Source organism: Danio rerio, chromosome 5, assembly GCF_052040795.2.
Source record: "Danio rerio strain M-AB ecotype USA chromosome 5, GRCz13ab, whole genome shotgun sequence".
Taxonomy (NCBI): domain Eukaryota; kingdom Metazoa; phylum Chordata; class Actinopteri; order Cypriniformes; family Danionidae; genus Danio; species Danio rerio.
Window position 1 is genome coordinate 57344047 of NC_141025.1, and position 22107 is coordinate 57366153.

The following is a 22107-nucleotide window of genomic DNA, read 5'->3' on the forward strand; positions in this document are numbered from 1 at the left end:
TTCTGCCCGTGTTGGGTTACGGTTGGAGGGGCATCTGCTATGTAAAACATGCTAGAAAAGTTGGTGGTTCATTCCACTGTGGTGACCCCTGATTAATAAAGGGCCTAAGCCAAGAATAAAATAAATGAATGAAATAGTAATCTTTGATAATGCAATAATCCCCCTATCATTTATAATCTATTTAATAGGTATTTTCATAAAATATAGTATAAAACTATTTACAAATATTTACCTATTAGGCTTAATTTTGTAATATTATTAATTCTAATTTGAAGTAGTTCCTGACCAGTTTAATTGGTCCTAATTGCCCAATAAAATTGTCAATTTCTTGTATTTGACTCTTGAAATACAATTGTATCTTTAATGTCATTTTTAAAATCAGTTTAATAGGCTCATGAAAAATAAAATAAATCTCACTGATTAAATCTTATTTTTAAAACATTTAAAATGATTTTACTGTTATTTTTGATCAATGTAATGTATTCTTTATTCTTTTTTAAATAATACTAAATAACTAAATAAAAGTTTTTCTGACCCTAGGATTTGGAATGAATATGATGGATATGGATGTTTACATATCTGATTTACTGTTGTGCTATGGTACTTTTTGTAGGGCTAAATGTGCTGTAATGTTTATAGATGATTAATGATCTAATCACAACAGGAATTGTCAATACAAAAGTCAGAGTTTTGATGTATTTTTCATTTATTGTTTTAAATAACACGTTTTTTCATTTTTTCTTGTTTTTTTTTTAAACAGCATCCGTACAATACTAAAACACTGATGTAACAATGGTGACCCTCTAGATGGCAGTACAATCACATCTTAAACGTTTTTCAACAGCAAGAGTATGGAGCTTAACTTCTCTAACAAGACACTATATTTCATAAATAATTTAGGTATAAACACTGAGCAGTCACTCTTCACAAAAAAAGTTCACAAAAGTAAGACAGTTCACAAGATCAAATGCGAAATGCAAAAACACAGGATGAAGGCTTTCCTTTGCAGTTACTCAATTGCACTCTGATGCCTTGTTCTGTTTTTTTAAGAGGATCAAACAAACAAACAAACAAAAATCCAACTGTACACTGATTTAGTAAAATGATCCGTTTCGGACGCGGCCGATCACTGCCTACGAAAGTCCCAGTGTTCCAGATACAATCGATTACTCTTGTCACAGTATTGTAGCAGCTCTTCAGCACTGGCAGTAGTTAAACAATGGCCTCTCTACAGTAGCAAGTCTTGGTTTTAGAAACGTTCGGATCAGGAGTGCTGGCATGGCTTCCTCAGCAGTAAGGCCCAGAAGGTATACAATTCAATTTCATTGAATGAATTTAGCGTCCATCAGGCCAAATGCCACACACTCAAAAGCAAATAGAGTCAAACGTAAGTGTTTCTGCATATCCTTCATTTGCTTTGAAGCTCTCTGAATGAAATCACTGCTGATGTGCATTCAGCTAAAGAACTGCGGCTCAAGTTGCACTTCTGGCAGATGAAATAACCGCTAAAACGCTTACAGGGCAAACAAACGTTCCACTGAACATATCTCAGACTTTAATTCATGAATTGAGTTGTTTTATGGCACTGGCTTTGCTAAACATGACTTTGGCAAAACCAAATCTATAGGGAAGCTCACAGTTCATCTGGCAAAAGTTTTGATATGTGTGTGTGTGTGTGTGTGTGTTTTCTGCATCATATCTTTGGTTAAGGATAAAACTAGAATGAGAGGAACTTAAGACTTTTGAGCAGATAGTCAATGTTTGACAAAGGGAATAAATGTTATCTTGCCGCATCTTCTTGCGTGTCACTATATGAAACGTGGCCCACTTACGCAATGTCCATTTTCTAGTCCACTCAATGAGAGACGCTCACTATGAAATTAGTTTGAAAGCGGATAAAGCTTTTAGCATATTATTGTGGTGTTTTTTTAATGCCAGGTTCAGACTAAACAATGTTTTTGTCTGTTGTGTTGGTTCATTTTAGTTGTGATTTTGACTATTTAAAAGGCATGTATGATGTCACAGCGAAGGCAGAACTTGTTACTGACTAATGTAAATGTTAACAAACAAAGGCATCTGAACTCAAACCTTTCCTTCATTGCTCCTATGGTTCAAAGTCAGACATTGTGGAGAAAAAATGTCTACCCCATGCCTATAGCCAACCACCAAAGGGCACTGAAAATATTTTGAATGTCTCTTTAGAATGTCTAAGGAACACTAAACATAATGGCTGAAAGTTGTTTGTGAATCACAGTTGTTACTAGAAGGGATAGGTTGGATGAGTGGATGGTGGATGAGGAGTGGTGCCTACTCCATACATCACTCTCTTTGTCAATTTTATCAGGGAGAAATCATGTAATCTGAACCTGGCATTAAAAATTCTTTAGGACTGGTGATTTTTTTTTGTTAGTTTTTACATAAAATAGGTAGTTTTTACCAAGCAAAAATAATTTTGATTGTCACTTTTTTAATAAAAGAACCTAACTGCCAATACAGAATTCAAATGGTTGATGATTTCTGAATTAAGTGCACTTCAACCTTCCTGTGCGTTTGCTTGAATTCTTCAAATTGCTGATCAACACTACTCAACAGTACTGAGTAGTAGATTAAAAAGAAATACAGACAAAGTGAAAGTCTAGTCAACGTAATCCTTCTGTAAACCTCTATCACACAATCACTACGCCAGCCACATTATTAAAAATATTTATCACGGTTCTACAGAGCAAAATGGTTAGGTATGTACCTTTTTTCTGTAGAGACTCATAGAAATGTATGAAAGAAAAAGCTCAGATTGTAGCACAAAACATGAGCACTGGTTCCGTTGAACACTGTTTCCTAGTTGCAAACAAAAAAAGAAAACAAAATAAAAATAAAGTGCTTCCAATAAGATCTCCTCACCTGAGGACAAACACATGACAAAAAATTCACCTCACAAAAATCTACAATCTTGAAAAATTGATTTACACAAAATGTACAGTCTAACGAAGGTTTGTTTGCAAACATTCATTCTCCACACACACACACAGTATATACAAAGTACTCTTTATCCAGAGTACTGACTATTTACACTGTCTGCCATTTTTTTCTTCTTCGAAACAGTTATCAAAACACGATACGCATTATAAAAGCACAGCGATAAGGAAGCTGCTCAGCAGTGCAGTGAGAAGCAATGAAAAAGGACTCAGCCTGGAAGCCGAGTTGGGGAAAATCTGCCAGCGCTCCTTTTTGGGATGCAGTGTCTCCATGTCTTTCAGGGCATTGTAGGCGGCAGTGGTGAAGTTGGCATCTCCTGTAGTGAGCAGGTCAAACACACAGGAGTGGAAATAGATGTCCTTCACCTCCAGTTGGTCCCTGCACCTCCTGGAGGCACTTTCAAGAGTGAAGACGCCTCTCTGGGCTTCCACCCTGGGCTGCTGCTGCTGCTGAAAGCCAGCCTGCTGGAGGCCAAGCACGGGCAGCTGGAGGTGTCCCTCCTGGTCAATGCGCTCTGATGTGGGGCAGCCGTTCATGCACAGCTGCAGGTCCTGCGTTTCATCAAAGGCCATGGCCAGTTCCTCAGGCATCCGCACAGCTAGTGTCAGGTAACGGCCCTGCTGGCGTATGATGATGGTGACCCCGATGTACGCAGCGTGGATTTCTACATGCCGACCGGGAGATTTCTCCAGGATCCAGATGCTGCGGGTCTCACTGTCACCTCCGCTGATGGTGCCGTCTACGAAGGCGGCTGGAAGGTCGTCTGTCACGGCCTGGTAGACCTTCTGGTCTGTGCATTCTTGGTATGGTTTGAAGATTATTGTGATCTTAAAAGAAGCACAAAGAGCATAGTTAGACTACAGAGTCTATTTACTATCTAGAGCGTTTTACTGATCTTACTGTGACAATTCATTTAGGGGTATAACGTCATGGCTTTTTGGTTTGGTAAGCAGGAGTGCAGAACAAATACTGTACATGTGCAGAATTTACTTTTAATACTTTATAAAGTATAAAAAATATCAAGCTATATTCATTTCCATTTTAAAAATTCACTACTAATTCTTTAACCCCATGACCAAACTGTTTGCTGTACTATAAAATAAATAGGTTTGGTCCATTTTATTAGAAAATGTTAGGTCTGCTGCTGCTTTTTCTATGACCTTTATGATATCAGTAGAATTGATTCATTTTGATTGACATAATTGTCTCCACATACATGCAAGCATTTTGATTTCTGTGGACATATTCTGAATGAACACTTATTTACAATTATCAAACTTTTTTTAAAATTACAATTGTTTTTTGATGATGTTAATGAATTATTATTAGTTCTGTATTATAGTAAGTATTATAGCATTTATTGCAAAATTTGAAATAGTATTTGTTTTTTAAAATAATATCTTTTATTTCAGATTAGTTTTATTAATTTTAGAACTTTTAGCAATTTTTAACTTAAATAGGTCTCGCTACTCGCTGTCTTGTCACCACAGCTGATTCCGACTGATTAGCCGGAATTATTTCCTGCAATTATCAGATAAAATAGCATGCTGTGTGCACATAATCGTGCTCACAAATTGTTCAAGTTGCCTCCACTTCCCAGGTAAGTAAAATCATATGCTTATATACCATGTTTGTAAATGTATTTGTTTTCCTTAAGATTACTTATCATTTATAATTTTCTTTAGACCTGTTAAGCACTCCAGAATCAGACAGATTGATTGACTCTTGGCTATAAAAGAGTAATCTGAAACGTTGTCATCGAGTGTTATGTCTTGCTCCACTTCTTTGCCGTTATTTGACATCCCGCGGTCCGTGTGATGACGCGTGAACAAAATTATGACAGTTGGCCACACCTACTTGTAGCTTCTTTTGCATTGTTTAGAAACGTACAGTCTATGCTTTAAACATGGTTTAAGTTGACAAAAAAATTTTATCTCATTTTTTTTCAAAACTATTCATTATTATATGGCAGCTATTCAGATTGTTGGATAATATTCCCGCAAAATAAAACATACAGCTACTGTGTTTGTAAATAACTTTTGAGACCCAATAACAAATCAAAACAAAGATTAACCTGAAAAGCATAAATATTAAATGACAACAAAAACACCAGTCCATTTAAAACATAGTCACTTTAAATCTGTTTCCCCAAACAATTCCCATTTTCCTATTGGCGGAACAAAATATCTATTATTAGTTGAGCAGACGATACAATATTGGTCCAGTCAGGATTTATAAACAAACTGAGAAATATTTTTTAACATCACACACAACAAAAAGCATATTTCCAGTGTATCTGTACATTACAATGCACTTCTTAATATAATTTGTGTTGATATAATAACACAAATCACGTGAAAAAAATGAGAATTAAACAAGAAAATCTGGATTTGTACAGTTCTTTAGACTTTCACACATATTTACAGACACGCAAACCCTTTCTGCAAGTGTGAACCATAAAATGCAGTCAGCTTACAGTTGCTGTGAAACTCTAAGACTTGTGGGAAGCAAAAGCACTGGCTAATAGGAAGTGTGGCGTTACATTAGTGGTGGATGAATAGTAGCTTTGTACACAGGATGAGGATGAAAAATGATGACTAGTTGGCCATAAGGTGAGGCAGCTGAAAAGGCCTCAGTTAAGCACTGTGTGTTAATAATTACTTGCAAATGTTTAATGATGGCTCCCCCACCTTTAAGGTCAAGGGGTCAAATGAGCAGTAATTAGCATTGGCAGCCAGACTTAGCATTGAAGCCACATCTGTCCTATGATGAGCTCAACAAAAATAGCAAATATCTTGCATACGCAGGCTGTATCATTTACGGCTATTTCATATTACAGAAATGCTTCTGATTTAGCACTTATGGCTTTGTGTTTGTTGTAAACGGCTCTGCTTCGAGTGTTTGTCTGTAAGTGCCACACTTGGGGAAAAAAAAAACCCCAAAAAAAAAACAGAGGCTTCTTTCAAAATCACCTTTAATGGGTCATGCTGTGTTGCAGGCCACAGCCAGCCATTAATGATGTTACAATTTCACAGACATGTTGGTCACAAGTGTTAGTCACAAGATGATGGCTGTTTGCTTTGTTTAACTTGCACCTGTGACTGCTTGGTCAAAGTTGAATGTTATTGGTCTTATCTGCCGCCTGCGGCTCTTTCTGATAATCTTATCCACATAAGCATGTATAGAGACATCATACACTTTAAATAAAGATTAAAACAACACAGAACGCTGTGATTTTAGAACAATGTTTTCAGCAGAAAATTGAAGATTTTCATGAATTTTTTTAGGTTTGTTTTTGCTATTCATTTACACGCAGTTGACAACTTTATGAGAAATTTTTACAAAATGTGAAGTAAAGCCTCTCCTTTTTCCCTACATTGTTGTCAGGTAAAGTCAGGTTTAATAAATTTTTACATTTCGTATTATGCAACATTGTATACTATATTCATAAACCAAGATAATCCTTGAAAAGTTTTACAGTTGATTCTGTTTAATATACAGTTAAAGTCAGAATTATTAGCTCTCCTTTGCATTTCTTTTCTTTTTAAATATTTCCTAAATGATGTTTGACAGAGCAAGGAAATTTTCAAAGTATGTCTGATAATATTTTTTCTTCTATAGAAAATCTTATTTGTTTTATTTTGGATAGAATAAAAGCAGTTTTTTTATTTTTTTAAAACCTATTTTCATTTATATATACACTAGGCATCCTGAGCATGCGTCAATAGCACCACCACATTTTTACAGTGCTCCCAGGACAAGTGTCATTCAACTGCACTAGTCAAGACAGTGTTACTACGTGAAGATGCTGGACTTAAGCGCTGTCTACTGGTGTAGTAACAAACAAACAAGGAAAACATAGCACAAAGGCAAAACATTTCATAGGTAAGATTTTGTTTTTTACGTTTTTGTATGTTATTAACTTTTGTGCTAAACAGGTGACGTTACTGATGATAATACCGTCTCTTACTGCATGAGGCAAAGTAGTAACAACTCGCACTAAACACTCGGCTCATACTAATATTGTTGAATAAAATCAGCAAACAATGCAAAAGAAATATGACAAAGAAATGCTGCGGTGCCAGAAACTTGTATTATTGTTGGCTAAGAGAACGAGTCGTTCATAATGGAGATTCATTCACAAACGAATCGCTCCCTTCGTCAGTATGAGAAGTGAAAGCAGCAGAGGAGGTGCATTTTAGGACACAGATTAGATCAAATCTAACAGGGAGGGTGGATAGTAAATTTTCATGCACACAAACACATCTTTTTGTCAGGAATGCCCCTGCGGTCATTCATCCGTCACTGTGGAAAAGTGATGTAAAATTATAATTTTTCGTTATTTAAAAAAAAAAAATTGCATACCGACCTCCGGGAAAACTCCCGATCATAGATATATGTGTATATTTATATATATATCTGGCTTTGGATGGCCACAGTTCTCCACTGCAGCTTGGTCCCGCATTCATTTCAAAGTAGCCTTACCCTGTACTAAAATGGCGGCTCTATTGACGCATTCCTTCCAATAGACATCAACAGGGTAGGCAACATCTAATGTCTATGACCCATTTTAAGGTCAAATTTATTAGCTCCTTTAAGCTATATTTTTTTTTTTGATAGTCTACAGAACAAACCATCGACATGCATTGACTTGTCTAATTACCCTAACCTGCCTTGTTAAGCTAATTAACCTAGTTAAGCCTTTAAATGTTACTTTAAGCTGTACAGAAGTGTTTTGAAAAACATCTAATGAAATACTATTTAATGTCATCATGGCAAAGATAAAAGAAATCAGTTATTAGAAATGAGTTATCTTTACATTAATTCCAATTTCATTTAAACTATTTTATAGTTTTAGACAACAGCCAGAATGCTTTGCAATAACTTAACATTTTAAAGGAACAGTAAACTATTTCAGTATAAAATTTCATGATGTTCCAAACCTTAATGACTTTCCTTTATCTATTAACATATCTTGTGTGTCAAAAATGTCTAAAAAAAGTGTGTCAGTATAGATTTTAATATTTATTTTTTTTTAATCAACTGAATTACAAATCCTGCAAACCTTATAGCTATGTCACACGTCCAGACCATCTGATCAACTTTTTCCAACAAAACAAAAAGACTATAAAAAACGACTCACCTTATTGGTAGCTGTGGCACTGGATCCATAAACCACTGGAACATTAGTGACCTGCACTGACAGGTAGTTGTTATCAATGAGAGGCCAAGCCCCTTCAACTTTACATGTTTGAAACTGGTCTTTAAAAGTCCTAAGATGAGGGTCCCCGAACAGGCCACAGAACAGGTACATCAGACGAGGGTGTTCGGGCACCCCCGTCCCGAACCGCGACACGTGGTGGTGATGCCGGCTGTGATAGTTGCAAGGCTCGATAGGGATGACGGGATGGGTGGAGGACGTGGGCCCGTCTTTGGAGCAGTTCCTCTGGCTCATAAGGTCAGTGATGCCCAGCATGGCGGAGTGGAAGACCAGGTTCCCCCTGCAGCTCTTGGCAGTACGCTGCGTACAGGCCGAATAGGCTCGCAGCGCCTTGCAGAACTCCGTATCAAAGCCATCCAGTGATGGGTTCAGATGGGACGTCAGAGAAACGAAGTCGGTAGTGCACTTCTGGATGCGGCACTGAGGAGTCTGAACCTGACTCTCACCTGACAAAAAAAAAAAGAAGCTTTTTTTAAAATGCAGCTTAATGCGACTCAAATACATAAAAGCAGTTTTTAATATTGAACATCAGGGGTACCAAATATCGATGCATGTTAATGTTGCGATATATTATTTTACATTTAATCATTGATTAATTACTAATAATACTGTCCATGTCAAGACTGAAAACAGATCACACTATTATCAGATCATTTTAATCATTTTATTCTTTGTTGTTTGTACTTTCTTGTTTCTTTTATTCTAGTTTATGTAAAGCACTTTGTCCACGTGATATCAAAATTTGCAGTGTTTGTTTTGCAAGCAGAGATTAATCCGTTTCAAGTACATCAACATACTGAGATAAAAGTCTCTGCAATTTTTAATGGTGCTTGATATTTATATTAATTGGGCTACACATTTTGAAATGTATATCAATAGCTAGTCTTGAAGTTTGTACACTTGTGTAAGCGTTTTTATTTAATGAATGGAAAGGAAATGTTTTTCATAGCTTGTGACCATAGTATGGTGTTTTTTATTGTTTTGGTTGATCGATTAACTGATATGTATAGAAACAACTCTTCTTAAGGTGAACATATAAGGTTGAAGTCAGAATTATTAACCCTCTTTGAATGTTTTTTGTTTCCTTTTTTTTAATATTTCCTAAACTACGTTTAACAGAGCAAACAATTTTCACATTATGTCTAATATGTTTTTTCTTCTGGAGAAAGACTTATGTTTCATTTTGGCTAGAATAAAAACAGCTTTTACATTTTTAAAAGCGATTTTATGGTCAAAATTATAAGCCCCTTTAAGCAATTTTTTTTCTCAATAGTCTACAAAACAAACCATCATTGTACAATAACTTGCCTAATTACCCTAACCTGCCTAGTTAACCTAATTAACATAGTTAAGCCTTTAAATGTCACTTTAAGCTGTATAGAAGTGTCTTGAAAATTATTTACTGCCATCATGAAAAAGATAAAATAAACCAGTTATTAGAAATGAGTTAATAAAACTATTGTGTTTAGAAGTGTGTTGAAAAAAATTTCCGCTCCCTTCAACAGAAATTGGGGAAAAAAACAGGGGGGATAATTCTGACTAAGTGTTTACATAAATATAACAACATACACACAAACAATCAAACAAATAAACAAATAAACAAATAAAATGAACCACACAAACTACAAATAAGACTTTTGGTTCTAATGACTGATACAGTGTCAATAATTACCTGATAATCTGATATTTGTTAATTAGTTTGGATTGCTTATACATCCACAACATTTTAATTATAATTTTTATATATGTATTTTTAGAGACCTGTTTTTTTTTATTTTTGAAGAAATGTTTAATATATGAATACAAAAAAGACTATAAATAATAATGTAAAAATAATATTTACAAAGGTGTACAAAGTAAGAATGTTTCATAAAAATGATAAATCTACTAGAGATATAGCTAAAATAAAGAATTGATTGAATGAGTCTGCATTAATTCTGATATTTTCAGTAGGCATCACAATTTTCTATGAAACCGAGTCTGAGTTTAGGCTATTTTTGTTACCTGTATACGCTTAAATTCTCATGAAAAGCGCTTGTGTGTTTGGCTCAGTCAAGTAAGTGGTCAAATGTTCTTGCACCGCAGCTTTTATGCCACAAGTTTAATGTAAACACAAGTCAGAAGTATGAAGCTCACTATAAAGAATTACTCTTGTTTAAGTGGTATGTTTACAAAAAGTAGGAGAAAAGCAGAGCATACAGTGCCATTAAAATGATTAATAAATATGTTACTGTAAATATTAATTTGTTTAGTTTGTACATAAGCAATTACATTTTAAAAGAAAAATACCATTTGTTTTTATTCAAACTGAAATGTTCAATGTGTTACAATCTCTTTGTATTGGTTTTCAATGTTCTAAATAGCAAATGTTTTGCTCATTTCTGTTTTCAGTGCACTTCTCTGTTATTATGTTTCACTTGATGATAACATTACACACAATTTTTAGTTATTGCATTTAAGATATGTGTGTATTCTAAAGTGTTTGCTTTGATGTTTAATTTAAATGGTATACAAAATGTTTCAAAACCTTGTGAAATCAGCACACATGCATTTTTATGAACTGGGCACCTGTTTTACTTAAACTTTTTTTTTTTTAAAGAATCCTGTCTTAACCAGTCGAGCTTATAAACTATGAACAAAGGCGCACAAATGCAAGCCAGAATCTTCTACCACCTATTGTTGTGACTCGAGTAATAAACCAGTTTAAACTGCTTAAACATTATAAGGTGTGCTAGCATGAACTCCATGTGTGTTTTACATTATGCTCAAGAAACATTAACAGTCGGCTCAACAAGTGTGTGAAATCTCCTGTTATCTACAAAGGAGAATGCTTATGGCCACAATAAACTCAAATAAAACGGCACTTCAAATGAGAAAAACACAGGAGGGCTTGTCTGCTGATCGCACATGTGTTTGTAAGCAAAAAAAGAAAAGAAAAATTGTGTTGTGGCAGTCTAAGACTACACGCAACTATTTATCTCCTCAAGTGTCATTAGGGTGTGGACTCAGGGTAACAATTAAAAGTGTTTTCTTTGAATGCTACATGCTTCACTTGTACACGTTCCAATAAAACTTGTATGGTTTTGTTCTAGGGATGGGTACTGGAACAAATTTCCTCTTTCAGTTTTAGTTTGATGCACAAGCTTGTGATTTAAGTCCCTTGTAATCTCGATTCAGATTTAGTTGCTATTAATTGGCTTGGTTATACTTCATATCTGGTGCAGAACATGTTAATTTTTCTCAAGAACCAAAAAATCTTTAACCTTTTGTTGTAAACTTCTATAAATGGAAATGCTATTATGTTAACGCTTCAAATGAATGATCTGTGTTTGAACTATTTATGTTTTAATCATTGGAATGTTAATGTTTCTACCCAAATTAGTTCTTTACAAAAACATTATGCATCTAATTAACATTTATAAAGAGTTTAACTGTGGCTTAAAAACAAGCTTTAAAATCTATTTACACACAAGCTTTACATTTTGAAATGTAGGTTAAGTACGATTATAATTAATATGCAGTACACTTCCTGTTTTAGCATCTATAGTTTTTAAAAACAGTGTTAGGAATCCTACACTCTAGAAAAAAATAACTGTTAATCAACAGTTTCCATTTTTTGTGATACACAAGTGTTTTACAGTTTGTGAATTGCATTATGGGATGTTCATCACTGCTGTCGAAATTTCATCTTAAAAATCCACCTCTGTAGTTCAGTGGCGGTTCTAGTTTTAATGACACCCTGGGCAAAACCACTCCAAACCCTTCCCCCGTCCACCAAGAAATGAAGACAATATGTGGGTGATTTTTTTATATATTTAGATACGTATTTTAAATATAAACATTTGAAATAAATATTGTACATACATTTAACTATATATATATATATATATATATATATATATATATATATATATATATATATATATATATATAGGGGGTGTTTTTTAGCCTAACTGTCCAAATGTATCTTTCTTCGTTTCTGTCTCCCCTGAAAAGTTGTTTGTGATGTTTTGTGTATGGTCTGGGGGGTCCAATCTCGCTATACGAAAGTGTAGTGACAAATAAATTGAATCTGAATCTGAATATATATATATATATATATATATATATATATATATATATATATATATATATATATATATATATATATATATATATATATATATATATAACTATTTGTTGATTATTTGCTGCAATTATTATTATTATTATTATGAAACAGCTATTATTCTAAAAAAATAACGTGAATTAACCCTAAATGTAACTGAAAAACAATGTAAAGACACAGCTATAGTAATATTCTAAAACTTTTGCATAAATATTAATTATGACCGTTATAAAGAATACAAAAAATACATGTTTTATAGAATTATTTGTTGTCTTAGACCTGACTCATGGCGGAGAATTAATATTATGATGTCTTAGTTACCTCCCGGACTCATTATTCCTCCTTTCTGCCTCACAGCTATGCTTAGTCAAAGTATCATCACCATCATCATCATCATCATCATCATCATCATCATATTATTATTATTATTTAAACTTTAGTTTTTTCGACTTGCATGTTGACGCATATCGGCGTGCATGTAAACAACCGGGATCAAGGGGCAGCATGTGTGAGGTGCGGGGGAATAGCTTTCTGCGCACATGCGTCAATTTGTTTTCACCAGTGTTGTTTCGGTTGCACATAGAGAATAACAAACTTGCACGTGCAAAAGATGCCAAATGTGAATGGCCCCTAGCGTCTTTAGCTATTTTTTTTTTTCTTTTTTTGTCTTTCCGTGTCGCCGCCAGCAAGATGCCGCCCTGGGCGATCGCCCATTTTGCCCATGCATCCGCCACTGCTACAGTTTAACAAAGTGACTTTTATTTATTTATATTTTAGCGGTTTGAAATAATATAACATACAGAAAAATAAGCCTGTTGAACAGAAAATGTACTGGCAGTAAGCATGGCACGATTACTGTTTTTTCAAGGTATACCACAGCTTGGAAAAGTCAAGGTTTTCTCTTACAAGTCAAATTTTCTCTTACAATGTTCCTGTGATATATGTAAGTTTTTTATTTTTTTTTTTTATTTAATTTTTGTTTAGTTTTTTAGGACAACAGTATCTCCAGCAGAAGAAAATGCCATTTTAAATAAAAAAGAAAACAGCAGAAGTCAATGATTTATTTGAATTATTATTGCATATAATTTCAAAGTATTTTAAATGTATCTCTAAGTCAAATATATTACGTTCAAAGGGGAATAGTTATTGTTTTTTATCCAGATATTTAAAAAGAACATATTTTAGATCAGTGTTCACAATACCGTAAAAACCCTGACATTTTTATCCAATGCCATCATAATCATACAATCAGAATTTTATACCGGCCCATGCTAACTGGCAGTTTATTACAAGAATTTTGTACCGCAATATACAAAAACATCCCAGCTAATATTCCATTTTACATATCAAGTTATTTTTTCAGATTAAACATTTTTAGAAGAAAGCTCAAGGTCCCATAATGCAATTCAAAAGCATAAATAAACAGGGAAAATTAAAATCAAGAACCACAAAACATGAAAAACTTACAGTGCATGACTGTTATTTACTACAGTGAATGAAATCTTTTCTGTTTTTCCTTAATTGAACTGAAAAAAAAATGAAGCCTAACATTTATTTTGATGAGTTGTTGTGAATATGCTGTGAGTTATGTGGGTCTGTGATCATGTAGTTATAGCTTTTTGCAAATTAAAAAGTTAAATGATGGGTGCTTCAGTGCATTGAATACATGAAGGCAATTGTCATGCACATTTTGTCAAGAAAGCCACTGTAAATCTCCAGCATGATTGTTTTCTAAAGCATTTTCTACACAGAAAAATGCAAACAATTTAATCACTCAATAATAAAATCGAAGACATCATTCTAAAATAACAACAGCTTGTTATTCATTAGCTTCTTAGTTAAAGAGATAGTTCACCCAAAAATCAAATGCTGAATTCGACAAATGCACACTTGGATCATGCAATTTGTTGATATATATTGGTGATTGGTCTTGCTATTATCAAAAGCAACCAGATGATATCTGGTTTCAAGGTTTATTGTGGTTTGGAAAAGTCAAGGTATTAAAACATGTTTTTAGAACTATTTTATTTAGTTTTTTTGGTCAACAGTATCTACAGCAGAAAAGAACCCTCTGGAGCAAAAGATGCTGGTTAGCCCACTATTCAGGAAACATCTAATCAGCAATCGCTTATAAACCAACATAAAAACATGCTATAGACCTGAACAGTGCAGTGGCTTTCTGTATATCCAAAGAAAAGAATAATATCTAAAAATGCATTTTCAAGTTGTTTTTTACATTATTGAAGACAATTATTTAGCCTGACATGTTTATTTTTCCAAAATACTCCAAATTTTTTTTTAATAAAATATACTGTATTCAATGAGAAAAAAAAGAGTAGTTTTTTTATCCAGACATTTAAAAAAAAACATTTTAGAGTAGTAATCACAAAACAGTGACACCATGGTATGTTTATCCAAGGCTTCTACACCATCAGAATCTTAGGGTGCTTTCTTATTAGCACTTTTGGTCAGAGCAAACACAGTGATACATAGTGATGTCTGGTTGTGTCCTCCAAAAACAGCTCCTGCAGACACTGTGTGATGTTCTGAATGTTTCTAACATTTTTGTGGCAGATAGACGTGAGTCGCTTTCTGTATGTTCAAAACCAAAAGCTTCAGTAAAAGCAGAATGACCGCGATGTGCAGGTATCTTTCAATTTCGGCGCTTGCTTTCGTAACCGTCACCTAGCAACGGTCGTAAAAAAAGGCAGCTCCATGACGCAAGCGTACCGGGGTTCAAAAAGAATAATGGGTGCTTTCACACTAGCACTTTTGGTCCGCACCTGGGTTTATTTAAGGTCATAGTACAGAACATTTAGCTAGTGTGAACGTGTCTTCTATACTCGGGTGTGAACCCGTTAATCGTACCTGAGTCCGCCTGAAAGAGGTGATCTGGGGTACGGTTCATTCGAACTCTGGTACAGTTCACTTCTGATGTGAATGCAATGGTACCAAATAACGGAAGTGAACCGCCAACTGTACAACAAACTATGGTTTTCAAAACATTTGTTCGTGAGTGTGTGTGTCTGTGTCATGTTCCAAAACCAAAAGCTTCAGTTAAAGCAGAATGACTGCGATGTGCGGACGTCTTTCAATTTCGGCGCTTGCTTTCGTGACCATCACCTAGCAACGGCCGTAAACAAAACAGCAGCTCGATGACGCAAGCGTACCAGAGTTCAGAAGGAAAAAAGACAGTGTGAACACAAACCAACCGAGGAGGTGGCAAGGGGGAACAATCGAACTTGGGTACGGTCCAGGCAAAAGAACCAAGTGTAAAAGCACCCAAAGACAATATAAACACAAACCAACTGAGGCGGTGGCAAGGGGAGACAATTGAACTTGGGTACAGTCCAGGCAAATGAACCAAGTGTGAAAGCACCCTTAAACCGGCCCCTGCCTAACCAGACTACCATTAGACTACAGTCGCACATGCGCTGAGAAACCGTTTGACCAGGCTGTAGATTACAAATAAAATTGTAAATAAACGTCCAATTTCTTACATGGACAGATCGTTGTACTTAACAAGACCTTTTTTTATTTCCTCTTGGCTAGTGATTTGGACTCTGTGTTTATTTTTAATCTAAAAAGCCTATAACCATTCACTGCAATTATAAGACTCATTTAGCAAAAAAATCTTTGTTAATGTTCTACAGAAGAAAAAACAAATGTGATCTACATCTTGGATGACTTGACCTTTGGGTGAACTACCCCTGTAAGCATGGCTCTGAGTAGTAAATGCTACATTTACATCTATAGAAAAGTATGTAATGATAATAGATGCACCTTACTTAAAAACATGTTTTACTTCAAACTGTAGTTGAGTGTTTGAAATATAGAGAGCCCCCTCTGGCCTTCAGAGGAGATTTACTACTGATTATAGAATCGTGCTTCAATGACAGAATGCACAAGACAATCACAGTTTTGGCTTAATTCCCATTTGGCTTTCATTTCAACTCATTGTGCTAGAGTGTGTGAAATTTTATCACATTACAACATTAGGCACATTCACATCAAGACTTAAAACTGTCTAGCTGTCCTTTTACTGAATGAGCACTGTGCTATATCCGATAGCAATTTTGACCTTAAAATGTTTTTTTAAAAATAAAACATTGCTTTTATTCTAGCTGAAATAAAACAAATGGGACTTTCTCCGGAAGAAAACATATCAGACATACTGTGAAAATTTTCTGTTAAACTCTGTTAAACATCATTTGCAAAATATAAAAAAAAAATAAACAAATAATAGGAGGGCTAATAATTCTGACTACAACTGTGTATATACATACATGCACACACACACACACACACACACACACACACACACACACACACACACACACACACACACACACACACACAAATATACTTGGCTTAATTTAACACATTATTTAAAATCTGTGGCTAACATAACTATTTTAAATTTGGTATTAGTATTTCATGATTTAATATACCGTGATGTATATATTGTTATTGGAATATGATAATTTTGTCATACCAGCCCTATTTACATTCTTAGTGTGAACCAGCCAAGAACTATTCATTCTTAGGATTTGAAGATGAACATCAGTTCATCAAAACAGGAAATCAACCAAGCCCCAGCCCTATTACACAAACACACACACACACGCACGCGCACACACACACACACACACACACACACACACACACACACACACACACACACACACACACACACACACACACACACACACACACACACACACACACACACACACACACACATACACATACACATACACATAAGTAAAATACACCCAGGATCTGGTCATGTCATGCGCCGCCTCCAATTAGCCACCAATGGCACGGACCGAGCTGAACAACATCTCCCAGAAAAGGACAACAGTCTCCACACTGCATCACTTAGAGTCTTAATGCCTCACTTTTGAGTGCGGCCCAATTGCATTAGCTTAGAGAGAGGCCGTCCTAATCTGATATCAGCTGCAGCCTCTCCATTAACACGCTTGTGATGACTCTATCTTACACAGTCAGGGCCACCCATTTCTGCCTGCCACGCCAATAACTCCGACCGCAGCGGATTCAAATGCATCTGATTTGATTATCAGATGACGCGCTGCCGCACAGAGTGCTGTAGCGGATCAGCCGATCCACGAGGAGAAGGAGGCATGACAAAGCACGGCCTAGATTGTGTTTCAGTAACAGGCTGTAAGACAATACGGTAGCCGGGCTGAAGCCATGTTGATGTTGTGCTACAAAGACATTGGCTGGAGGAGAGAGGAAAAGAGGCAGTCCCCGCTCACATCCATCCACCTCCCGCTGTGTTTTATCAGGCAAGGCTCCAGTGACATCTGTACCAGAACACAAAACTCAAATACTTGGCAAGGCATGCAAGACAAAGCCATCTCCGGCACATTCCCATTTATAGTCTGAGCGGATGCTCAACGCAGATGCACAGCAAGTAATATTGCAGGATGAACAAACAGCGGCTTGCTTCAAAACTGACCCGGGTAAACGGGCAAAGGTATGAAACGACAAAGGCTGTGCTGCAAATTTAACCACATTAGGTAGGTATGTCCTACATATCGCAGAGAAACAGAGAGGCTTTTCATGGAGGCCCACTGGCCATATGTGACCCCGTCGCCCATCAAACGCATGTGCCTCTATTGTTCCTCTCAGACGCTTGCTGTGAGGTGTTAGGTTTGTCTGTTTTTTAACCCGTGATATTTTGCTAGGAATTATGTGTCATTTGAATGTAAAGGGCACAGCACATGTGTAAACATTTAGACTTAAGCGGTAAATCTGCCACCCCAACGTAATCCAATTCACAGCAGTGCTGCATGTGAGTTGATTTTGCTGGTCGCTTTTTGAAATGCAATTATCTCGTCACCTGACATCTCCCTTAAAACTTGCTGTAAGTGACCCATTGCAATTGAATGCCCAGTAATAACCTCAAAAAGAGGGATTTAGAAGAACCAATGACATGGAAAAGAACCAATAGACTGATTTTTCGTTTATACTGAAGTCGGTGTTAGAATGCTACAGTAGTAATAGAAAGTTTTTAAAAGAAACATTAGGTAAAAAGTTCTTAAAATAACCATTGTTAATAAACATTTTAATATTCTATAACCTATTACTTTCCCATATTTAAAAAATGCTTAATGGAAACATTAATACCAATGAAAGCCCTCAGTTCTAAGTCTTTGCAAAAAAACATTTCATTCAAACTGCAGTTTGGCGAGATGGGACTGCTAAAGGAATGCTAAGCATTCAATGTAAAGATATGAAAATAAGAAAAAAAAGTAAAAATATAATAAATACAAAGACAAATATAAAAAATATTAAAAATCTAATACACAAATAATAATAATAATAATAATAATGATAATAATAATAATAATAATAATAATAATAATAATAATAATAATAATAATACACAGATTAACAATTCAAATAATTAGTCAATAAATGAAAAGAAAAGCTTATTGGATTAATAACACCACTTTGATTAAATCTAGTAGTACTACAATGGTCAGAAACCTTTCTTGGACATTTTTTTACCAAACATTATTATAATACTATTTTTGACAGTCCTAATTGGGTCTTTGTGCAAAAAACACATATGTATTTTATATGTATAGTTATTATCATATCTGGGGATCTGTAAAATCTATAAAAAAAAAATGTAAACCCCTGTCTTGGGGACCCCAGTTGGGGGCAGCAGATCCTATGCTAGCCCTAGCAGACAAATGGGGGGTGGGAGGGACGGGAATCACACTTTGTGTTAGAATGTCTCAGTGTCCTGACAAATGTTAAGCCTAAAATCTGAATTGTCTCACATTCCGGGTCTACAGCTAATGTGGAAAGAAAAAAAAAAAAAGCACATAACTGAAATCTACGGAACTAATCATTTACTCAATCTTAATGGAAAATATCCATATTTTAAAAGATCTATAAACCTTAATAAATTAATCTCTAATTAAAAAAAATGCAATTCACCTTTACTTTAAAAAAAAAATAGCTTAATAGATATAGAAATCAAAATTCAAACCAAAGTCATTATAGATGAAAAACAAAAACAAAAAACAAACAAAAAAAAGGGATGGAAAAAGCAGTGTTTGTTTCACTGGCTCAGTTCAGTTCTGCAATCCTGCTGTTGGGGTGATCCGTCTCCTTTTCTAGCACAGTGCACACCCTTGTTGCTATTAAGTCGTTGGAAATATTTTCTCAGGGTGGCCAGCCATTCTCAGCTGAAGAGGGGCCCAAAGAGTGTGTGCGGAGTGAAATTTCAAGATGTGGAATTTGGCCAGGGCAGAGAGGTCAACAGACCCACGCCTTCTCCAGGAGTCAACGTGAAGATATGGAGAAAGCAGACTCAATGACATCTCCAGCCTCAAATTCAGGGCTCAGACTCTGTAATCTGCTTTAATACGCTAGTTGGACTGCTCCTTTTGTTCCATTTTTGTGACTTCATATCCATAACAAAATAAAAAAGAAGCAGTAAGTAATTTAGCAGTAAGATTTATCAAAGCTGAAATAAAAGTGTCTATTAAACAAGTTTAAAAAGCAGCTTTTTACAGGTCGTCTGTAAAGTCTGACAATCTCTTAACGATAAAGCACCATTGCAGACATGAGAAAAGGCAGAGAGAGAAAGGACAAAAAAAGAAAGAAACTGAACAGCTGCAACCTTCTCTCGCTTCTGCCAAGATTATAATCCAATCAAATATCACCAAGGGGTAGATGTATATTTGGGACTAAACTAAGCAATTGAGAGACGACACAGCCAGATTTAATAGCCAGAGATAAAATCAAAGAACAGCAAGCATGCAGTTATTTAAAAATGACTCTATGCATCTTACATTTCATATTATTTCCTCACCAAATTAGATTACCTAACATAAGATGTGGAAATAAAAACATCAGATATCTTACATTAAATTAAAACTTTAATGTACTGACAAAAATGCACAGCTGTAAAAGACGTAAGCGTTACTCATTTTTAAAAAAGCACAAAAGGCACAATGGCTTACAAACTTTTTCAAATAATATCACAAATCGTTTACTTTATTTTAAATCTCTTCTCAGATTAAGTTTGATACTAATATGCAGATTTAAGTGGAGTCATTTAATATTTTGCCCACAAGAATAATAAAGTGCGTAATATCGGACTGCCCGGGGTCCATGGTAAATTAATTATGAAGGTGTGACTGCTCAATGGACACCCAGCAGCATTCCATATCCTCTTAATTCACAATGGCACTAACACAGTCTACGGCCAGGACACCCAAAGTGGAGCACTTGACAAGGTGCCAAATGAAAACAGGGCACCAAATGTGTAGAATTCACAGTCTCCCGATCAGAAGCCAACACATTTTCCCACAAAAGCAATTAACACCAGTTTAAACTGCTCAAAAACAGCAAACTAACTAAATTTTGATAGATAGATAGATAGATAGATAGATAGATAGATAGATAGATAGATAGATAGATAGATAGATAGATAGATAGATAGATAGATAGATAGATATTGGAACATTTGTTAACGCATGAAAAACCTAAATGAATAAATAACTAAAGTAAAATGGATGAAAATAAATATAATCACACCAATCTCAATCAAACAGTCTGTCATTATTAAAACAACAAAAAAATTAATTCAGAATAAAACAACCACGAAGGAATAAAAGGTAAAATTAATTCATAATATGATCACTCATAAATATTTAATTTCCATTGAAAAAGCAACCAATCCAGTGAAGCCCAATAAGGATGCGTAGATCAATACACTACATTTATTGGAGATAAAGGTACAATAAGTGTGCAATAAGAGACACGGATGAAGAAAACTGTAAAACACAAAGAACTAAAAAACGACATTCTTCTTTTTATATAAAAGAATCTTAACCAGCACTGCCATAACTCAAAACACAAACAGTATTTTATACTGTATATATATATATATATATATATATATATATATATATATATATATATATATATATATATATATATATATATATATATATATTATATATATATATATATTTATATATATATATATATATATATATATATATATATATATATATACACACACACACACACAAACGAGACATAAACACCTCCTAAATGCGTATTTTAAATGTTTAATCCACTAGTTTCCATTAAACGAAGCTTGTGCTCAGTCTTAAAAGTGTAAGAGCGTGTTTACCTATGGGAGTGAGGGAGGAGAGGGTGCACAGCACTAGTAGATGTAGTACCGGAGAGATGAGGCGCTCAGCCCCGGGGTAGTAAGATCCTGCTCTCCCCATACCCATCCATCCATTCAGAGAGACTCAAGAGTACTCCACGGGTCAACAGATCGGGCCTCGCTTCTCGCAACTTCGCGTACCGGAGGGATGCGTAACTCTGTTAAGACGCGGCTACTTTAAGGTAACGCGCACCGTCCATGAGAGAAACAAAGTAGCGATTTTGGCAAGTCCGATCCAGAACACTTCTTCCTGGAAAAAAAAGAACTTAACTTGTATTCGTCTGCCGCCGAAGAGATCCAGTACAAAATAAATCAGTTAACGTGCTAGAATTAATCTGCGCCCCGCGATCGCCCGATTTATGTAGCCTACACATCAGATTTCTCCGCCACAAGGAAATCTAGCCCCGTCTTTCCCCAGTGATCGATAGGGAATCAACCTAACCCAGAGTTTAGCGGAAACCCCGCCCACGCCGACGCACAAGCTCCGCCCTTAACCATACACCCCCAGCCGCAGATTGACAGAGCTCTCACTTTCAGCAGAGAGAAAAATAGATGCAGTGTTTTGTTTCCTTTATGGAT

General features: G+C 35.3%; 1 protein-coding gene across 1 annotated transcript; it reads right to left on the reverse strand.

Moving 5' to 3' along the window:
* Nucleotides 1–688: 688 nt before the first annotated feature.
* Nucleotides 689–21962, reverse strand: rgmb (repulsive guidance molecule BMP co-receptor b). The gene is made up of 3 exons (NM_001001727.3): nucleotides 21490–21962; nucleotides 8117–8640; nucleotides 689–3800 (listed from the first exon to the last, which is right to left on the reverse strand). The coding sequence occupies exons 1-3, from the start codon at nucleotides 21593–21595 to the stop codon at nucleotides 3120–3122; spliced, it is 1311 nt and encodes a 436-aa protein (NP_001001727.1). The 5' UTR covers nucleotides 21596–21962; the 3' UTR covers nucleotides 689–3119.
* Nucleotides 21963–22107: the final 145 nt, after the last annotated feature.